Genomic DNA, 22,137 nt, shown 5'->3' with positions numbered 1-22,137 from the left:
GGAGCGCGAGTGCCTCGAAAGTATGTATATAAATTTATATATAAATGTATGTTTACGTTAATAATTAAGGATTGAAATTGAAACATTTTCTTTATATCGGGATAAAATTACTCAGCTCGTCGTTTCAATTCGAAACGTTGCGAAAAATTAAAAACAGATCTCCGTAAATACTTTCTCCTTTACCAGGAATATAGAAACGCGAGAAGTCACGATTATTTAACATATAAATCGTGGAAGCTTCTGTTCGAAAGATCGAAAGATGGAAAGATGGAAAGATCGAAAGATCGAAGGATCACCAACAGGTTGACTCTGAATGCCAGTTGTTATCCCATTTTATTTCGCGTACAAAAGCGGAGGAAGACGATAAAAAATGAAGTTTTCAGGCGAAGCATTTGGGATCCGGGAATTGTATTTCCAGCATAAATTTCGGCTGGTCGATGGCTTTCCCGGTGGGAGAAAGACAGCGTAACAACCATCCTAACTTCTCGCTCATCGCGTATTCTAGTCAGCAGTTTTGGAAGAGCGAGTAGCGTCCAATCCAAAGCTGAAACTGGGTCAACATTTGCTCGCCAATCTGAGAAAAGAACGAAATACGTTCGCAAGAACAGACCGCCTCTGCGATGTCGAACGAGATCCAACCAGATAGTTTCTCACCATTGATCGGAAACTTCTGTTTTTCGTCCGATTTAGAAATTCTCATCCGAAACGTTCGTTCGTTGTCACAAATCCAATTAAACGTTCAACGTTTGTCTCGATGATTTTTCATTAAAATCTGTTATTCGCGTGTTTCAAACGGGCACTTTCGTTTAATATCGATGCGTCGAGCTTTTCTCAAAAGTATAATTCTTTCTGCAAAATGCGTATCGGCGATCGATGTAAAGCCGAACGATGTTAACGGTTTTTGCGAGATAACAGCAAAGATGATGTTTGCGCGTTTAATAATTTGTCGAGCTTCGTGAACTATGCATTACGTAAGGAATGGTTTAAGCGCATAACACATAAACAATTTCGATGACAGTGAACATGGTCCACGATGTACCTACGTACGTGTTACAACATATTACGTTAGTTTCGTTCGTTTTGCTTGTTTCTTCATACGCTATTTGTGGAAACTTGCGTATTATTAGGAATCGAAGAGCGACAAATGCATTGCATTTATCGCAGGGATCATTTCGTCGACGAGTCTGAGATATCTTCGATGTTTCTTCTCCGGAGCGATTCGTTGGCTGTTAAAAGAATTAAGGGAGATCTTTAATTAAAAGAATTAAGAGAGACGGATGGGAAAAATAATAATAATTATTAAAAAATTAAAATTTATATTTGTCCAGGTTAGATCGAAACCGGAAGAATAAGTTTTTCTTTCATTTCGATTTGCATTTGAAACGTGGATTCGATTTCATCTGAAGTTATGTCCATAAATTCTCATGCGATCCAAACACGCTCGTTCGTTTTTATACGATCCAATGTACAAATATTTAAATATTTATCTTACTTTAAATTAATATGGTCGGGAGGAACAGCGTGGAATTGAGACGAAATATGGAAATTGCAGACGATGAAAATAATATGGTACGCGTTCCTACATTTCTACGTATTCCCTGCATGTTGCGCAATGGAACAGACGACGTCGCCAATTATAATATCAACGACGGGCACTACCGAGAACCTGGGAAAAATGGAAAAAGACGAGGAGCAAGAGGAAGAACAGAAGGAAATTGAGGCCGTGCCAATGACGGAACAGGTTATGGATGCCAACATAAAAATAACCGACGTGCCGGACGTGGAAGAAACCACCGAAGACTGGGACGCAAACTGGGACAAGAACAAGGTTATACGAGATGTCGCCTATTATATTCGGGCGCACAAATTTCAAGACTATGATCGTCGTTATTACAAGCGGCTCGAAGATTCGCCGAGCAGACTTTACGAGGAATTTCCGAAACCACCTTTAAGGTCTTTGCATTGGGAAGTACGCAGGTACTGGTGGTAGCCATCCGATCGTTATCAATTCGAGAGCGAATTATTCGATGTACGTATCGCTAAATCATATTTCATGACTGGAAATTGGAATCTACTAATCGATTCAAAGCAAGAAATTTAATTCCTATCTCGTAACGTGCAATTCGATTTCCAGCAATAAATGGTATTTGCTGGTACTACTTCTAAATAGACGGAACTGATAATCGAAGAAATAAGTAGATCTACGTTTCTAATTCAAAAATTGCTTCCACGTATAAAGTAGCAAAATGTGTGCGAAAAATCGTCATCGTTCGTTGCGTAACATTACGCGTGTTATTTTATACCGTTCGACGAATTAATTTATATATCAATTTTTCAGTATCGTCGAGAAACGAAATAAATTATTTTTTATTATTCGTTTCGTATGCTCAAAATTCTACTGGTTTATTGTTGAAGCGATACGCGGCTTTCAAGAACCAATCGTTCACGAGGATAATTTATGGTAATCTCAGTTCGTTTGATTTCGATACGTACATCGATTGGCTAGCTTGAGGTACAATATTTAGTGATAAAAGCGAGAAATCCAAGTTAAGATGGAAAAAACTGTGTAAATGTGGATAATAACGATGTTGGACCATTGTACGCAGACACTGCGAGGTGAGCTTCGTCGAATGCCTGAAATATATCGAAAGCATCGTTAAACTGACTGCTCTGAAGCGAGAAGATGACATTGTCACGATCATGAGAGAACAAAAATGGAATCTTGCGAACAACGCCAAGCAAATTCAAGCCGCTCAAAAGGATTGTCTTGCAAGTCAGAGACGCGACGATCTAACCATGCCTCCCTTTCAAGGTCCAATAGGCAAGTACCCGCGCCTTCTTCCAAAGCTTTCTAATAAAAACGGAAAGTTACCGATCGATATCGAAAACGATCTCTCCAATAAGATATTTTTTGTTTTCCGACACTCGATAACTTTCGACTCTTTCATGTTCGCAATGTTTTACTTTTTCCCTTCGTAAAACATCGAATTTCAACGAGGAAAGTATATCAGAGAAAAATCCAGGAGCCGATCGAGCAATTCGATTATCGGAAAATGGTCGTACGTAAAGGTACTTAGGAAAGTCCGAGTCAGCGATACATGCCATCACCGCAAAGTGCATCGCCCGATGACTAAATATAGTCATCGTTGCCTTTCGATCAAACTCTTGCAATTCGTATTTGCCAAATGTAATTTATATACTGTTCGAACGCTCTCGACCCTACGTGCATTGCCAAATGCTCGTGCCGACACGCCGGGCACGTTATATCATAAATAGAAGAAAGTTTGGACTTAGAACGGTTTCAGTGGCGCACCACGGTCAGTTACTACATGTGCTGGTACACGATGCTCGGCGTTCCAGAATTGAGCATTTTCGGAGAGTCGTGCGATAACCACGCCAACTGTCGGGTCGAATCCGATTCCGGGAACGAAGACCCGAGAACCGATGACGCGATACCATATGCCTGCGCCCTTTATAGTTTCTGTCCGGATCATTGTTGCCCCATGAAACATATCCGGGATATGACGGATTGCCATCAGTCGCGGGACAATCCCTGTTACGCTGGGAACCCACCGGGTGCGTAGAAATCACCTTACGCCTTACACTGCCACCATAAGCGGATTCTCACCATTTTCGATCCCACCGCTCCACCTAATTTCCTATCGGATATTCCATTATTTCGCCAGTCAAAGACACCGTCATCGTGTTTCACGCTTACTCCCAGACGTTTCTTAATCGTTACGTACCTTTACCGTATCATACCTTACCATACCCTAATCGTACGAGAAAGCCATTTTCGATAAATTTCAAAGGAATATCGAACGAAACTTCCTTCTTGATTTTTTACAGCTCACAGGGAATGTACATTGAATCGACAAGAAAATCGAGATTTCCCGAGCTTGGTGGCAAATCGAATCAACATCAGCTGCGAATGTCTTGATCCGGGATACGAATGGTCCTCCAGATTCGGTCTTTGCGTCGACGTGAACGAGTGCGCTCGAGGTGAACACGGCTGCTCGACGGAGGACGGAGAAACGTGCGTCAACCTACCCGGTGGTTACGAGTGCGTTTGCAAGTTCGGCTACATTTACGATCCAGACCAGAGAGAGTGTGTTTTCAGCTCCGATATCCAACAAATCTTGCTAGGATGGAAAGAGGAGTCCAATGTCACAGAAAAGAAGAGCATCATCGACACGATCGTCAAAGCGATCGCGAGATCGCCCGGTAATCGCCTCGTAACCAGTCATGCGATACTTTGTACCGTGATCGTACACATTTTTTCCTACAACGGTTTCGTTGTAATCGTCGAATTGTAAAGATTATATGTTTCTAGATTTAGACTACGTAACATAATTGATCGTTGTAACTTGTTAAGTGGCGCAGTTAGTCGATAAAATAGAATTTAGCTTTCGAAACTTGGATCAAACTTCCTAAGAAAATCACTTTACCGCCTGTACGATATAAGCGGAAAGAAAAGAAATAAAATTCGAAAATTTGTATCTTATGTTCCGTCGATCGTTGGATCGTAATGGAGAAATTTGTACCCGTAACAATCCGAATTTTAGTCTCATCGACTAATAGCGCGATTCCATGTGTTTCAGACGATTATTTGCTCTACTAAGAGAAAAACAATGTTCTCTCGTGGTTCGCGATATTTGGCATAGTAATCGCAGATAGGGATACTAAACGGCAAATAGAAAGCTCTGACGCGTTTTCTGTTTTGAAATGGCCCACGCTCAACCAGTCGTTTCGTTCGCTATGAAATCATAATTATATAATATCCAACAATTCTTAAACGTAAATCCTTCGTAAAAGTACTAAGGTACGTACACGTAGCAGTCAAAGCGTAGATTTCTGTATGTAGTTAATTTCAGCATACGAGCAATCGCAAAACGTAAAACAATTGTTCGACGAGAAACTAGTCTGCGATCTCGGCCGCGTAAAAACTTTTGATCGGAAGAAAAATCATATCGGGGAGATTTAGCAGCGGGCGTTATTAGAAAGTTGTTCTAGGCGACAAACGATTCTGCGTGTTAGTTTACTATATATTACTATATACTATAGACTCTCGCGCGACCTCTTGATCGGTCACAATGAATACTATACTCGGGAAGGGAAGGTGCGGCACGACGCGTGATAAAATGATCTAACATAGAGCAAGAGCACTTTAAGAAATTGGAAATTATACTGGTGATGCGTGGACAAGTTTAAAGGCGTCGTTACTTCCGTACGCTACAACCCTTCCGGTGTTTGCGCGCTTTCACCGGAACATGCTTGAAACGACGCTGTTCATTCTTCGCGTAAATCGTGTCCAATACAAAATTCAGCGAAACCGAAACGCAACGATCTTCGAGAGATCGAGTACTTTGCGCTTAATGCAGACGTTCTTTGGGAAATTTTTTCATTCAGCGACAGTTTGTTCCTTCGCGTGGATTCAGCTTTTCAAGAAGATTTCATTAAGCCGAGGTATCCGTCGAGTTGAAATTGAAATCTTGCTTGACTTTCGCGTGTCCAAAAGGCGTCCTTTTAAATTTAATCCCCGTCGCTCTTACGCTATTTTCGAGTTATTAAAACTTTCGCTGCGTTTTAAATCCGTCTCATCGCGATCAAAGCGTCATTTGGAAAGATGTCATCATCAGTGGCACGCAATCTGTTCAAATCTGTTTAAATCTGTTCAACGGAAAGAGAAAAACGGAAGGGTAAACGGAAGGGCGCGTTCTTTATCGCTGTGGACCACGCTGCGCGAGAAACTGGTTTGGTTTGGCATACGCTACTTCGCGATTAACAGCTATACGCTTTGTATTCGACCCGAAAGTGCTCGTGTGATCGAAAATACCGAGAAAAATAGATCGTCTGAAACGCCATGTTTCCAATTGTTTGTTGTTACACGGCTTATTATTGCACCTTCGTGTGGTTAATACGCAACGCTCGGATATTGCGGGATAATAATTTGTAAATGTTTTCTTACTAAACAGCTACACGTGGCGCGATTTAAAATTCTAATTTTGCGTGCGACCGGTTGCGCGTGTGTCTTACCACTTATCGCTTATCACGCCACACCTCCACACTCTTGTCCCTTCGTCTCGCGCATTGTATTCGCAAACCTAATCGCGTGGAGTTAATATTTTCGGGCAGCTTTTCACGCCAAACTTTTACGTCCGATTTCCTCAATTTTTATTAATTCCTTTTTCAATGATTACAACGCACGAACGGCCGAATAAAAAAATACACGTAGTTTCGGTGAAACCGCGGGTATGAAAACAAATCGTAATTAAAAGCGCAAACTTTTAAATCGTACATTTCGTTTTTATGGCCAAATAAAACCCCCTCGTTCCGTTCAATTACGATGTTTCCAGCGTTACACAGGTCGCACGATAATTTCGTATCGAAATGGTTATTAATTTACGGTAATTAACTCACGACCCGTTGTACCAGCTGACTATATAATTTTACATTAGCCTCGTTGCCGACGAGACGTATCCATAGAAATGTATACGTGCGTATACAACGAATAACGATCGTTTTTCTTGTTACTTGTGTGCAACAATAACGGCGATGACGTAATCGATATCTATCCGATAGTATCGGTCTACCGTTCGCGTTCGATTACGTCCGAGTCGGAATTTGAGTTTAATTTTTATAACGTTTTTCGATGTTTCATCGAAATTAAAATACGTATAAAATATACTTCTACGTTTCCTATCAATCTGTGAAATTCGTAAATGTAAAAAAGTTTCAGGCCGCTGGCGTTCGAACTCTGTCATTTGGTTCAACCAAGATTTTGTAATCTTGTTCGGTCTAAATTCGAACAGCGACATTCTATTAAGCAGCAATCGATATCGATTCGGGTAACCACCGGAATTGCAAATTCTGAAAGCGCTTACGGTAATTGCGATGGCGATCCTAGAACGAGACACCGATTCCATAACGTATATCGTTCTATTTATAATTCCCGAGTTGTTGCCGCGCGTCGCTCCGCGGTGATTCACATCCATTCCACGCAAACAGCTACGTACATTCGTACACGTAGAATCCCGCCTCCGAAACTCTACGCTCTGTTATAAGCATCGTGTGCAAAGTTTTATCGTCTCCGTGTTTCCGATTGATCGTTTTATCGCGTAAATAAATTTTCCAAAAGTCTTTCAAGATGGTAAAAAAGATAAAGCGACGTTTCAGAAGAAAACCGATACAAAGAATAGCGGGGAAAATAGGGAAAAGCGAAAATTTATCAACGTCGGTAGGTATGTCAGGAAAGTGAGCGACAGAACGAAACACGTTCGTGATGCGTGCAAACACTGTCATCGATAGGGAAACGGATATCGACATGCCTTGATAACGAACGTGTCCACGTGAAAACGGTGACGCAGGCTGCGCGGGTTTGCAGGTACGCGTGGCTCGCGGTTTCTTTCGAATTGGTTGGAATTTATATTCGCAAACAGCATAACTGGCACGTCCGAAGGTAGACCATAGATACGATACCGCGCGACGAAACATACGGCTTCGCCCGCGGCAAACCCGTACATATTCATGCATGGGAATATAGCTAGAGGGAAAAAGTGGGTAGCCGGTCGTATTGCGTTACAGGGAAATTGCGCGCCGTTGCGCCGCGTCGTCCGGCCGGAAAGGTGAAAAAACCTACCAGCTACCGGTGTTTCTGGTGCCGCGAATTCTGTTTGTAATTATTCAGCATAGTGACGACGATTATTAATGCTAGCCGGCAACTTACTCCGATTGCGCCTACCATTTCGTCGTCCAAATGCAAATTAACGATCGTTTCATTTCCGCGAGACTGTTCCACGGGTCATGATCAAGGAATTGTACAGCGTGTCCTTTGATATTCGTTGAAAAAGTAGTCGATGATGTTAAATCTGGCAACCGGTAGTTCTGCACTCGCTGTAGATGTGGACACGGTTGTGGTCACGGTCCGGAGACCGAAATCGAAGAAGCGTCGAGCCCGTGCTACAGTTCACGGTAAAATTCCATCGAATCTTCTTCGTTCTGTCTTGCTATATTAAAATGCAAGGACTCGTCTTTTAACGAAACAAGCAGATACGATCGATTACGGTTTTCGTCCACCAAGTCGTATCTTTCGAGCGGAAAGTCCTTCGTACAACGAAGAGTCTATAAAATCCTATTGTACGGGACAATCTGATATCCAAGCTATTTTGTTTCTCAATGGGTTTTAACAGACAGAGTTCCGTCGTACTTTCTGTCGCGATTGTCGTCTCCGTGAAATGAAAACGCAAATAGCCTCGGTTTAGAAGGATAACGTTGTCCCTACGAAATCGTTGTTACGCGCACGTTTCAGCGTTTATAAACGAATAAACGCGTTACCTTTAAACTTTTCCTCGGATACGATGGTAGAACCACTTGACGCTAGACTCGATGTTGTTGGCAATCTTGGCTTATGTACCGGCAGTCTCGTTTACATGGAGATGTATCGAACGTTTGCGAAGCGTCTATACACGATCGAGGAGCGTCCGGGCCTCGTTGTTGGTCCGACTGTAATAACGGTTTGCGACACGCCGCGTTAAAGGGAAACCCTCTTAACGCAAACATCTTAAGCTTCGAATTGAATTAAATTGGTCGACGAAACGAGTCCGTCCACGATCGTCGATATCGAGCTCCTAGATGAAATACGAAAGGTATTCGAAATTATCGGAAAACAAGTTCTCCAGCGATGACAAAGTTTCGTCGTTAAAAAAGTAGTTGAAAGGGAAGACGGCGTCGCCGTCGCGTTCTCGATTAATTTCATCGATAAATAAATTCGCTGTATCTGCCCGTGGATAGCTCGTAAATACTCATTAAGACGGCAAATCGACAGGTTAATTGGTTGAAATAGAACTTTACTCTTCGGGTTCTGAATAGTTCCTTTAATTCGTTCTCGACAAAATCGCCTTGAAAATTTATTGTTTTCGCTGTTGGCGAATTTCACCATTTTCACTTGGTTGCCTGCGAACTTTCGAAGCGATAAGATAACGCATCGAATACCTCCGCAAAAACGCAAGAGGTTCTTTGAGCGTTATAACGTGAACGTTACGAGTGGAACTTTCAAAGAGCAGAACCGGTTCCTCGGAGGAAACGGCTCGAGTCCGAGCAACGATCTCTCGAGACGAATCGCTCCGAGTTTAGGAAACGCAGACGTAAACACGACTGGTATCGATCGAGTTCGGGGTCGGAGGCTAAAACGCAACGATGAAATAGTAAAAGGAAGCCTGCTGCGGTATGCCGGTGGGACAAGAGCCGGTTAGGTAAATCGGTTGCTTTCTTTTCCCACTGGTCAGTCAATGAGCATGGCTCTACGCGACTGGTACGCGGATCGTGAGCTGCTCCTAACGGGAGTTACCAGTGACGTAGGACGTGCGTTGCTCGAAAAGATTCTCCGTTCGTTCCCCGATGTAAAGGTTTACGCTATCGTCCGGTCCCGGCACGGTTTCAACAAAGACGACAGGATAAAGAACATCTTTCTTTCGCCACGGTAGGAACGTCTGCTTTCTTTCCTATCTTCTTTCTCGAGTCGAGGTTGGGAGACGGTGTTTAAAGAACTGACATCTAGATACGATCGTGACTCGAATCGAAGAGACGCGATGGTGCGTCGAGAGTGTTCGTTAAATGATTCGCCAACGACGAGTATCGTATTTTAATTCGGCTGGAAATTAACTCGAGTTAATAACGCGCGTAAATTTATAAGAATTTCTGTATTTTCGAAAGCTTGGGTATCGTAGGTACATATTACGGAATTGCGTTGAAATTTCCTACTGTAAATAATTACGGAACAAAAGCCCGCACGTTTGGTTAATTCGTGCAAACGGTCGGCCTATGCTCGGCGTTGATCGAAGCACAAGTATTTTACCGTGGTGCTTTAACCATTCCCCGCTTTCCTCGTTATTTTGCTTTCCAAGAACAATGGTTCAGCCTTCGTTCGGAAAACAGATATTATCAAGATCGTTATTCGCGCAATAAAGCCGTAAATAATATACAGCTCGAAACGGTGCATATACAAAAAGAAATGGGCGTTAACGCGAATAAAGCTTACAACAACAATGTGCGCGAACGCAATGAATCCAGAACGTAATAATATCTCCAATTATTTACTTCTGCGATATCTGTTTTTTGCTCGTTTATTACCTTAGTTTCATTAGCTATTTGTTTTCACAATGCTAGTTCGCCTTTTAATCAACCATATAAATGACAACAAGGATTAAATGTTGAAGCATTTATTTGTCATTTTTTCCTATTCTTTCGATCTTTCCTTACGCGCAATATCATTCGCACGTTGCATGTTGTACACCGTATATGCGTTAGACATTGCATCTCGCTTTAATCAGGCATTCGTTAGATCCTTCTATTCTACTCAAAGCTTCGTTAGACGGAACGGCGGCTGTAAATTAGCTTCCCCGCCTGCTCGCTACAACCGTGTCAGCTCGTTTAACTATTTCAAGTACTTATAACGTTACAACGTCGTAAGGGAGAGGGGGAGACAGAGGTCAAAATATAGAACAAAATGTTTGTCAAAATAAATCGTGACTCGTGGACATCGCTTAATTCCTGGTACATCATCGTGCACAGTACTCGGTCAGAAATCGATAGTTTCTTCCAAATTATTTCGCAGGTAATTAACTCATATACTTCGAGGAATAAAAGAGAAACGAGTAACTCGTTTATCTTCTATCCAGATTTCGTAATAAGTCCTCGGCAGGTTTAAGTGGATCTACCGCTTTTCACGATTCACCACTGGCGAGTACGCGTTACGATAATTAAACGTAACCTTCGAGCAGCCGATACGATAAATGTCGCTCTGATGTATTTACAATTGGTATAATATCTCTCTTGCGAGAAAAATGGATGCTTTCGTTATGATAATAGACCGGAGCAAAATTCAACCGAGATGAAATAAGATATAAGTTTCGTAGAAAGCAACTATTAAAGAATATCGTTATACCGCGAAGTCTTGTGAAAAGAATCTACGAGCACGCTGACGTAGCATCAACGGTGGGTATTGTGAGTTGTAGGATAAAAATAAAACGAAACTTGGAAACCGCGCGATCCAACGTGAATCTATCTACCACAAAAGGATTATGTTCGTGGTTAGCTGTCTTCTAGTAACAAGAAAATATCGATGATAAATCGCTGACATAATAGCAGACGGATTATAGTGTAACGAACAATAATAGGAGTCTTCGTAGTCGAGGGGGCGGAGAAGGACTGTCTGCGACGTCCTTAACTACCGCTGTTGCAAACACCGACAACACGCTATTGGCTGCGTACGCTGTGCGGTATACACTTCGAAAGAATGATGATACATCGTCAAGAAAACGGATAAAAAAGCTTCGTCGGAAGAAAGCGATAGAGACGTTGTGATTCCGCGCTTAATTCGTTCGGTGGATTTTTAATCGGCGCGAACACCGTGTTCAATTACAAAATTATCTTTCGTTTCCTCGGCTTTGCAACAACGCGTAATCCGGTAATTAGCCTTTAACAGGTTCGTGTTAATAAAAGTATCGACTAAGAAATAAGTAGATGCTTTCACTTTTTTCTTTCACTATGCGGTAGTACCGTTAGAGTTCCAAACAATTCGCCGATGTACGAGCCAGAGACGAAGAGAAGGTGGCCCATAATTCTCGACGTCTTTGAATTAAATTGGCGAGTTAAGTCTGGCCGTGATCCAATTGAACAAACAACGAGTTCCTTGTTCGATTCGTTTGCTACAGATTCGAGAGACTGAGACAGGAGGCCCCAAACGCGATTTCTCGGGTGAAGGCGTTAGAGGGTAATTTATTGTACGATGGACTGGGCACGACGAGAGCGGACAAGGAACTGTTGCGAAACGTGAGCGTGGTGTTGCACGCGGCTGGTCCGTACAACGAGGTATTTCGACTCTGCCAAAAACTGCCACGTCTTCAAGCAGTGGCAGCGATCACGAGCATTTTCCATCACGAGGGTCGAATCGTCGAATCGTTGGAGAAAGAAGAGGAGGCGATCGACGGGCCCGTGGCTCTGGTGCGAGTTCCGCTGGTCGGACCGACACTGCGCGAGCCTATGCCTGGCTTCGTCGATCTTCTCAAAGGACCGACGGCTCTGATGGTAGGAGCCGGCTTCGCCCTCGGTAACTCGGAGTTTCAAGCGGAAATCATTCCGATCGACTTCACGGTCAACACCCTGATCGCCGTTGCTTGGGAACGAGCCACCGCGTAAGTACCCTTTTCCTGCTCCTCTTCCTTTTCCTCCGTCTCCTCATTCTCGCTGATTTCTCCGCTACTTTTACGCTAAGACGACACGATTCCGATTAAACGGTTCGGTCGTTTTACGAATAAAAGCGACTGATACAACGATTTTTTTACTTACGAGGAAAAAGAATCGAAATCAACTCGTAAGGGACACAGATATCTCGAAGTTGGCTTCGAAAGAAGACGACTTCTCGTCGCGTGGGACCATCGACTGATCGTTAAGGAAGCTTTACCGGCAGTAAATTTGCGTTTAATTACACGCGAGTGACCACCAGGTAACGAAGGCGCGAGCTAATAAGGATCGCTGGTTAATAAGGACCAACTGTTCCGGAAAACTGCTGTCTCCTCGAGTAACTTTGACGCGATAATTACCGATCGAAAGATAATTTCTCGCTTCGTTGTAGTTATCTATTAGAGAAATAGAGAAAGTTAATCGGTGCGGGAAAACGCGCAATTAGTTCTTACGTAAATCGCGTGTCGAATAATAAAACGGGGATTGAATAACAACAACTAGTTTAAAAGACCGAAATTCAAATTGACGCAGTAGCTCGATAGAAAACAAAGCGGTAAACGGTATCCAACAAGTCGAAATAATAACGGAACAAAGAGTCGAAGAACTGAGACTACGTTTAAGGCGCGCGTGTAAACAGCGAGTCTGTGTATTCGATTCACAGACCGTTGCCTTTTTCGCTGTTCTCGAACAGCTCTAAAACGTAGCGATTAAAATTAACGCCAAACGAACGCGGTTTCGTTTTACTGGAGCGTTCAAATCTCTTTTGAGAGAGAAGGCAGCAGTTTACGCGGTCAACGTTTATTGCATCGAGCAATACCGGGTGGAGAGTCGCATTAAAATACCTTCGGTTACCGTTTCATCAGGAATCACGCACAGAAGCAAAGGATTTTTCTAAATTACTTCTAATTACTAATTACTTCTAATTACTTTACTAAATTAAGAGACTTCTGCTTTTCTCGGAAAAAGAGAAAATACAAATTGCGCGACGTTTTCTTTAAGACGTTAAGACTCAAAGTTTAAGTGGCCAATTTTTATGTATTTATATCCTCGTGATACTATACGACCGAACGATACGTAATAACTCGACGTTTCCTGCCGACCTGTATCTCCACGCTTTCCCTTCGTTCTGTCTCAGCTGTGAAACGAAGCGCGAGTAAGTCGCGAGATCGTATCGTAGCAGGTACGGCCAATGCCCGTGAAAATTCCCTTAATTTTCGTGTTTTCAAAACGACGGTAAAAATCAATGTTAAATCGCTAAAGCCGGAGATAGCTGCAAAAGTTGAATTTCTGAAGAGCGATCGTAATATAAGATAGGTTTAGCCATGAGTTGTGGTTACGAAATATACGATGGGTTGTGATGCTGATTTAAAATAAGTGGATAGAGAATGGGAAAGGGCAAATAACAAAGGTAAATAAGGTTCTGAAAAACGCGAGGATCAGGGAGGATTCCTATAAAAATACAAGTAAAAGAGCTCGGTGGTCAGAGTTATAAAGGTTGGAGTATCTACTTACATACTAAAACCGAAAATCCGACGGATTTACGAGGGTACAGATGAAGTTATTTCCTTTAATCTTGCCACGAAAGATAGTTCAAGCTTCGTAAATTCCAATGATACGTTAAACGGTTTCGCAAAATTCTAGAAACTGATCAAATAAATATCGCCTTACTCTTTACGATATATGCTTTCTCCTCCTATGTAAGTACTATACCGCTGTCGCTTCCGTTTATTCTCACGTGTTGAAATTTTACCAAACAATCCAAATTTCTAATTCTTCCCAAGGTACGTTGAATTACAAACGAATTTATAATTGTCCTTTGAATTGTTGCAGAAAAAACGTAGAAACCGCAGTGGTGTATAACGCGTTCTCTATAGGATGCACATGGAGCGATCTGATTAAAAAAGGTCGACGGGCTAATCAAAAGTTTGCGTATCCGACTTTCGGCATCCGAGGAATGACATCTATGGTAGCGCTGTATCGGACTCTGGTGTTGCTTTTCGAATGGTTGCCATCTATGCTTTGTGACACGATTCTCGGACTGGTAGGAGCAAAGAAAAGGTATAACGAACTAAAAATTTACGATATTTTGAATTTTTATTCGAGTCGCACAGTCGAATGCACTAAAACGATTCTCGTAACTTGGACGTTGGTCAGGAATTTAATCGTAATTTCGCAATTTCTACCGAACTTTGATGGGGACGCGTTCTGTGTTAGCCTATTCAAAAGCGACAAAGAGACAAGGATTAACGAACAGACGAGTTAAGTTATCGGACACGGGACGAAACTGCTTGGATGAAGTTTCCGGAAAGAAGGTTCGAAGAAGATTTTCAGGAAAGTTTGCTGACGGTAGGGAGCGGCGCGGTGGCGCAGAGGTTGCATTCGGCTATAAGAGCCGATGCTAGGAAATGGTCCACAGGCATACTTGGCAAACGCGCTGCAATCGTAAAAGTAAAAGTTATTCGAAACTACGATTTAGGTGAATACCCAAAATAAACAGGTTTTCCGACGACGGTATCCGAATCGACGAGACAGAGAAAGCAAGAGGGAGGAAGTGAAAAGGGCAGTTCGGGAAAGAAGGCAAAAAGTGTAACAGTCGAAAGGAAACTCGTTTTCCCCGCGGCAAACTTGCGGACTCGTTCTCTGATTGCTTTTAAAAATCGCGAGTTTGCCCCGGCAACGAGCAAACTTCCCGAAAATCTTGATAGCTTTCATTGAAATGCGTTTCTTTGCCGGTCCGCGTGATTCCAACTTTTCTTTCTTTCTCTTCTTTGTCCAATATCGGAGGAACTACGGAGTATATACGATTAATCGCGTCAAATGCGTACCATTAGTATTTCTTTTAATCGTTAATAAGATTCGAGCTGGATCCACTGTACACGAAGCGTCGCTTCATAGACGCGCATTAGACGCGTTGATGTTAAGGATACGCTTCCATGCAGCGATCATTGTAAATTAATGTCCACCTGTCTACGAAACAGCAGAGAATAGCTTTCGTGGTGTCGACTGGCGTTAACATTGTCAACAGTGAGGCGTACGTTGCAGCTGCAGGTATAAACGAATGTAGCGATTAGGAACGCGTTTTCCTCGTATTTCCTCGACATTTTAGTAATCAGACTAAAATATCGCTGTAAATATCAAATACTACAGAATTGAGTCGAAATGCGTGCCAGAATGTATCATAAGATTTCAATATAGTATCTTTGACTGAAAAATCAATAATAATAATAACAATGATAACAACAACAATAAAAATAATAATAATAGTCAAGTTGCACGTAACAATACCGCTATTATTGTTATGTATTTAGAAAATTCCTAGTACATCACGGATAAAGTAGAACAAATTAGTGCAACGTAGCGTAATGGACCAGGTTGAGCGAGATACGTCAATGCTATTATTTACGTACGTAGTCTAGTATGTCGTTGAAACTGTTCGTCAAACTGTTCATTCCAGTTCACGTCTTGTTACTTTGAAGCGCGCTTCAGAGATCATTGAAACGCTTCGATAAACGACTAAATGTGAATTACTTGTCGAATAGCATATCGAATAATCGTAACGGCCAGCTTCGCCTTGCTTTCGATGTCATCTGGCTGTGACCAAAAGGACTGTGCCATATACTCCTAAAGATACGGAGGACGAAAAACATGGTATCGCTTCAGTCACTCTTTGCAGATATCCAAATCCGCGTTAAGAAACTTTTATCAACTCCATCTCTTTCAATTATCACCGGTTATAGCGACCAAGCTCTTCTCGACAAATAATTCGCTCAAACATCGTTCGAACGTTTGTACGCCAAACGCGCCTAGTTTTGAGAAAATATTTCGCAGATTCGATTTCGTGTCCCATCGGAAAATGTCCCGAGGCTACGTCGCAGGAGCTTACGCGTCTTTATTACTTGGAAAAGTCAAACATCGTCGTCGAGGAACTTTTACAATTACGTACGTTGGACGGTCGAAAGGCGAAATCGAGTGCACCTCATCGATCTGCGTACGATCGCACGGTTAGGAACGTGTTGCACGCGGTGTCGCGAGCCCGACGTCTCTGCAGCCGTTTATCAGTCAGAGGAAATTACGGTACCCTACTGCGTCTAATTGCGTTAATCGATTAAACAGCGGAACGATACTTTCGACTAATTATAACCTACGTGTGTACGTGAAAGTAAAGACAAATTAGCGAGACACCGATTTTCCGTCGTGCGTCTCCGAGTAGAAAACGAGAAGAGGAGAATAGAAAATATCGGGCGAAGTTTAAGTTTAAGGAAGACGCGAGAGATTCGCTAATGAAATCGTGATGAGTCGATGTCGAAGGAACTTAGTCTCGACAAATTCGAACTCGCAGAACTGTTGTAACTGGAGAAGCGTAGTTCCGCTTTGGCCGTAACGTCTCGTTCTTGCTCCACTCGTCGGCTTCAAGGACCATGGTTGATATCTCGAAATGCAACGAGCGAGATAAGCCCTGTTTGAAAGTTGAATCGAAGCAAGTGAACGATTATGTGTGTGTATGTATTTACGAGCGTGCAACATGTAAGAGGAACGTAAAACGAGAGTCGAGAGAAAAACGGCGATGCGACAGAAAGGGAATCTGCTGGCGAGAGAAACAGATGCGAATCGTTCAAGTTGGAAATAACAAAAGTTGGAGGCAAGGGAGGTGGTATTAGGGTTCGAACAAAACGGTGGTGAGACGAGGAGGAAAGAGATCAGTGGAAGTAAAACCTTTGCTTCTCCGCAGGTTTCTCGAGGAACACCGGAGAGTTCGTAATGCACTTCGATCCCTTGAGTCAATTTCATCGAGGCCGTGGTCAGTAGAGAGGAATCGCGTGTACTTGCTTCAGCAACGTCTCACCCCAGAAGACCAAGATGCATTTCCGGTTTCCACGGAAATCGACGTCGAGAGTTACGTTCTGTGCGCTGCGGCTGCTGCCAAGAAGTATTGCGTGGACGAGGGCAATATCAGCCTCGTAAAAATCTTCCGACTACTTTTCTTCTTTCTTATCGCGGTATCCCTCTTCTGCGCGTTCTTCCTCAACGGATATCACGTGCTTGCAAAGCACGATGAACTCTGAGCCAGTTTTAACTTCGCACGAGGTGGCACGTGTCATTGTACGATTAAGGCGTCAAATTTACCTACGCATTTAAAGTCTGTGTTCGAACGTTAGAGTAACGTATGTACTTTTGAATAGCAATACCACGAAAGCTATCTTACGACACTTCGTCTTTCCAATTAATACGTTTAATTATCGTAGCTTCAAATATCTTGCGATAAAAAAGCTGGAAATACATGAAATTAAACGGAAGAGCGCATTATGGTTTTGCGTTTATAGCTGTATATTACGCGAAACTTTGTCAAGGAAGATACACGGTATATCGATACGTCTTCCGAGCGGTCATAGTTGTACATAACGATAAGGAAAATGGTCACAATATATGCTATTTGAACCTCGAATTCAAAATCAACTACCCTGACGTATTTATTTCTACGTACATATTTACGTTGGATTAAAAGCAGCTTTTGCGCCACACGGTGGTTGCTAAAAAACGAAGTGATTTTTCCCCCGGGTAGATTCCGCTTTGGTAAAAGGAAGACGCTGCTTACAAGCGGAAATCCGTTCGCTTCTTCTTTTTTCTCTTTAGAGCGTACGTCTTACTACGAATGTAGTCGCGTAAGAACGCTAGAATCCAGCGAGTTAATTTGAATGCCGTTTTTGCCGAAGACGATCATGGTATTGCTCAAACTACCGGCCGAATAATCGAAGAAAAAGTTTGCACAGAGAGAGAAATTCGATCCTTTCGCCCATCCATCAATCTCTTTCTTTTTATTTCCCTTTTCTCCCTTCCCTATCAATTATACGTCATTGATCGTATCGCTTTGGCGTGCTTCGACTGATATTCGTGCAAATGAATTGCATGCATTTTTTAAAGAAATTTATAGTAACTTTAATTCCAGAATTCCTCTGTCTCATTCGTATCAAGTTTAGAAGTAACTAGCGTTCGCGTGACACGTCTGCGACGTGCCCAACGCGATCACCCTTTGGGTGAAATGCAAAATTGAAAAGCATTTGCAACTGCTACGATACTACATATTTCCGTAACCTTCAGACAATCGGACATTGCCAGATTTTAATTCCAAGTTCGTCGGTGTCGTCGTTATTAGTCAGGTTAGTTTAATCTCTGCTCGTGAGGCATCGTGTCTCGCTCCGTTTTTGCTCTTCGCTTTCCCTTTTCAATGTAGAAAATTTGATCCTCCTCGGAAAGAACGCATTCAACTTGGATTCTTCTATTCCGTCACGCTACACCACTTCGTACCGTGTGCAAGATGAGTCATTTAAAATCAAATAGTCGTTTAAACTCGTCGTTTCCGTAAAAATGAAAATTACTTTTACACGTTAAAATATTACGATCCATCGATAACGATTTCATCCGCGATTCTGGCGCACGTAAAGCTGCTTAAAAAAATAATTTCTATTTCGTCGGCAAAATATTAATGAAATTGGACGTCGTAAACAGAGATAGTAATAGGGGAGTAGATTGGGAAGCGAACTTACAAGAATTGAAAAGAAAAATTAGATAAATCTGAAAATACCTAGCAGCTGATTTTACAATTTACGATAAAAGGTCATATGGAAATGTATTTCGCGAATACATCGGTATTCACAGTTTCGAGTATATAAATGTGATTGCAGTCGAGCCGAATATACGGCAAATATTCGTGAGAATTTTCCAAGACGTCTATACACAAGAGAATGGTATACCGGTGAAAGTTTGCGGCAGAACATCCACGACTACTTACTTTCGCATATAACCAAGGAACACATATCTCTTGCATATTTCTTCTTACGTAACGCGTTACACCGAGCCACGTTTATCGAGCTGCACGATCCGCCGCGCCGCGCCCCGCAACCTGATAAAACGCAGAGCTGACCTGGCTTGATAATGAATTTAGTGACGAAAAATATCCGGATCGGGAACTTTAACCTTTCGCGAGACTCGATGGCTCGTCAAATTATCGATAACTATCCGTAAAGACGAAAATGAAAATAATTTAATATAATTTGCTGTGTGTGGTATACGTTACGGCGAATACGGAAAAATAGCTTGGTAATTGTATTAAATATTAGGATTACCGTGATACTTTTAACGCGATAAAATCGTGACGTTTCACGAGCATTGTGTAAGTTGAGAAAAAGTTTAAGCTCTCGGATGACCGTTATCGGAAAAAACTCCGGCTGGGAAAGATTAAAACAAATTGGAGGAAATTCTCGTGAGAGAATAAAATAATATGGCTGGGAATGATCAAGATAAAAAGGCGACGTGCAGCGAAACGTACGAACGTAAAATAACGTGGTTATATAGGGATAACAAGAAACTACAAATCCGGTATTTTTTTCTAATATAACGGACCATTATCTAACGAGCGAGAATAAAACGTGTTTTTGTAATTTACATTTCACAGGTGTATATGAAAGGCACTGGTCTGTATGGCACTGCACGTGGTCGTAGTCTCCCGGGGGATGACGAACGTCTCGCGTTAAGTACAATCGCATAACAATATATATGTAGGTATATTATATATTAACGGCGAAAGATGGCAGTCCTTGGTGTTCCCATCAACGTAACGAAGGAGCAATAACCCGACCCGTTTAGCACCCCTCTGTTCTATCAAAAACTTGGTTCGCGTGACTGCATGGTAGGAGGAGCAGCGAGTTATGCTTTTAAAATCCTGTTACCAGTTGCGAGCGCGAAATTTAACAAAGAAACTTACAGATTAGTTTCGCGAGATATAATTGGAAGTGGTGTCTGGAACTGTGCCTTCATAATAATAATTGGAGGAACGTCTGTTCTACGAAACGAAGTTCCACGAACTGACTGGCTGGCTGGTTGCCTGGTTGTCTGCGTAACGGAGGCCTAGAAACAGGAGGGAAGAGGCGGGAAAGGGGTGCGTTGGGAGGAGGAGCGAGAAAGACCTCGGGCTGAAAAGGAGTAAAAGAAAGGAGGCAGAGAAAGGAGAAGAAGACGGAAGACGAAAAAGCAGGAGGAGAGAAAGAAGAGAAAAGGAGAAATGAAAGAGACGCGAGCGAAAGTACGTATTCAATTTCATTGCAACGGGAATGAATAAGATGTATATATTTACGTATACGAATTGCCTCTCCAGGCAAGTGGCTTGCGTTGGCATATACGACGCTGCTACGACAAAATGCCGTGTCCCGGCAAAGGAACATCAAAGCGGTCCCTCTAAATCCATTCAACTCGCTTTATTTCCACAGAAATATTTTTGCCAGCATTAAGTACGTCTACTTGTCGAATCGCGGCATCTCTGTGTCGCATCGCATCAGATCGCGCCGATGAATTTTCCCACGATTCTCTGGTGATCTTTCCTTTAATACGATTTCTCGCTCGCCGATCTTTATTCCGAAATAACAAATAGTCTCGCTGATTCGATGAAAAATGAGTTTTCTCCCCTTGTCGACGTTTTATCTTCGCTACCTCGTGACTTTCGCTCGCTTGCCCGGATCCGGAGTAAAAATTATCATAACTCGGCGTGTTTGCAGAGGAGTCTTCCTTTTAAAGGCGTCTTTCCATTCGAGATATTTGGTCTAAAACGAACTTGAATACGAGCGATCGTTCCACAGACTGTTTCGTCGGAAATTTTCTCATGGATCCTAAATTTATTTCCGAAAATTCGACTCTTTAGCGTGTTATCGTTTTCGTGTACCATATTACATGACAACGACGCAAGTAACCCGTTCTTCGACTGTTTCAACGCGTCTTTGGTTCTGTTGGCGTTGCTTCACGCTAAACGAAACATTTCAACTGCGAAATTTGAAAAAGGACGATAGCAAGACGCGATTTTGAGTTTTGAGAACGAAAGTTACCGTCTTTTTTCTAGCGAGTAACGAGTTTACTATGCCAAAAGAGGAAGAGAATGAGAAAAATCCAAGCCACGTTTTTCTTTCGACTGTGTTGAAACTTTTACACTTTTATTTCGAAAGTTTTCGTAATTAACGCAGTCGCAGCGACGCATCTCGAAATGAAATGTTGCGAGAGGAGTTCTTTATTCCGACAAAGCGTGATTTTATCTTCCCATGTTATCGCTCTAACCTCAAAAATTCCTTTTGCTATTTTTAATCACGCGCAATTCTAAAATGGAAATACTATGATCTTAATACGATAATTAATTGCAAAGATTGCAATTCACGTTGCGTGTAAAACAATTTGTACCTATAGTTGACTGCGTTCGTAATTCATCGGGAATTGGCGCCTCGATTTTTTGAAATATGATATCAAATGTACACGACGAGTAATAAAATGAAAATAATAAACAGATTAATGGTCGCGAGAGAGATTTTATTTCCTCCGAAATAGATGCGTTTCTGTGAAAACGCAATTTTTCACATGAAATAATTTTCACGTAAATGACAACCGTAAAGTGCTAAGTTAATATGCGACGAATACGTTTCGGTATCGAAGTAGCATTTGCACCGTGTAAATGTATAAATGCGTTATATTGCATTTATCGAGTGTATTCGTATCTTTAAACGTAAACACAGTCTTTGCTGATTTAATTCTCGTTGAGGCGATTTTCTCAAATCTTTAAATCTAAAAGCTAGCGATTTACTATAGAAAGCTGCTGTATCTAGCGATTAATTTGAACAACGGAGACGCGAAGGAAAATGTCAGCGGTTGGAGCTTTCCATGATAGCCGGGCCTGGAAAAAATCGCAAAGAGCGTTTATACATAAATTCTTCCGGTTATCCCGCAGAGGCAACGCGCAATAAGTCCATCGTGATTTCACGCTCGTTACCTCTCTAGATTATACGCTTCCGGTGCAAAAGCTGTTTCTCGAAAAGGCACTGGATAGACCGGATAGAAGCGTCATTCCATGGACTTTAAGAGGTACAA

At 42.2% G+C, this 22,137-nt stretch overlaps 2 protein-coding genes across 4 annotated transcripts in view; both read left to right on the top strand.

The window, feature by feature from the left end:
- Window positions 1-1,515: 1,515 nt before the first annotated feature.
- Window positions 1,516-17,694, top strand: LOC126915118 (fatty acyl-CoA reductase 1-like). 3 transcript variants are annotated; one of them, XM_050719537.1, is made up of 5 exons: window positions 1,516-1,977; window positions 2,607-2,821; window positions 3,295-3,576; window positions 3,850-4,224; window positions 11,712-11,868. In XM_050719537.1, the coding sequence occupies exons 1-5, from the start codon at window positions 1,556-1,558 to the stop codon at window positions 11,723-11,725; spliced, it is 1,308 nt and encodes a 435-aa protein (XP_050575494.1). In that variant the 5' UTR covers window positions 1,516-1,555; the 3' UTR covers window positions 11,726-11,868. The 3 variants fall into 3 exon arrangements, 2 of the variants coding, with proteins under 2 accessions (XP_050575494.1, XP_050575493.1); XM_050719536.1 differs by lacking the exons at window positions 1,516-1,977; window positions 2,607-2,821; window positions 3,295-3,576; window positions 3,850-4,224 and adding exons at window positions 9,194-9,478; window positions 14,071-14,298; window positions 16,970-17,694 and having other exon boundaries at window positions 11,712-12,191; XR_007710027.1 differs by lacking the exons at window positions 1,516-1,977; window positions 2,607-2,821; window positions 3,295-3,576; window positions 3,850-4,224 and adding an exon at window positions 9,485-11,482 and having other exon boundaries at window positions 11,712-11,816.
- Window positions 17,695-17,822: 128 nt separating this feature from the next.
- The window catches only part of LOC126915130 (zwei Ig domain protein zig-8-like), a 100,005-nt gene continuing 95,690 nt past the window's right edge, over window positions 17,823-22,137 (top strand). The window contains exon 1 of the mRNA XM_050719564.1: window positions 17,823-20,317. The gene's annotated coding sequence lies outside the window, so the exon portion shown is untranslated. The remainder of the gene's footprint in view (window positions 20,318-22,137) is intronic.

The sequence above is a fragment of the Bombus affinis genome, chromosome 4 (assembly GCF_024516045.1).
Source record: "Bombus affinis isolate iyBomAffi1 chromosome 4, iyBomAffi1.2, whole genome shotgun sequence".
Taxonomy (NCBI): Eukaryota; Metazoa; Arthropoda; class Insecta; order Hymenoptera; family Apidae; genus Bombus; species Bombus affinis.
Note: the sequence above shows the minus strand (reverse complement) of the source record. Positions and strands in the feature narration are given on the sequence as shown.

Bases quoted from the DNA above. Each gene is read 5' to 3' on its own strand.
- LOC126915118 (XM_050719537.1), top strand. From the start codon at position 1,556: ATGAAAATAATATGGTACGCGTTCCTACATTTCTACGTATTCCCTGCA. The intron at 1,978-2,606 runs GTACTGGTGGTA...CATTGTACGCAG, and splicing joins TTGCATTGGGAAGTACGCAG to ACACTGCGAGGTGAGCTTCG. The intron at 2,822-3,294 runs GCAAGTACCCGC...GTTTGGACTTAG, and splicing joins TCCCTTTCAAGGTCCAATAG to AACGGTTTCAGTGGCGCACC.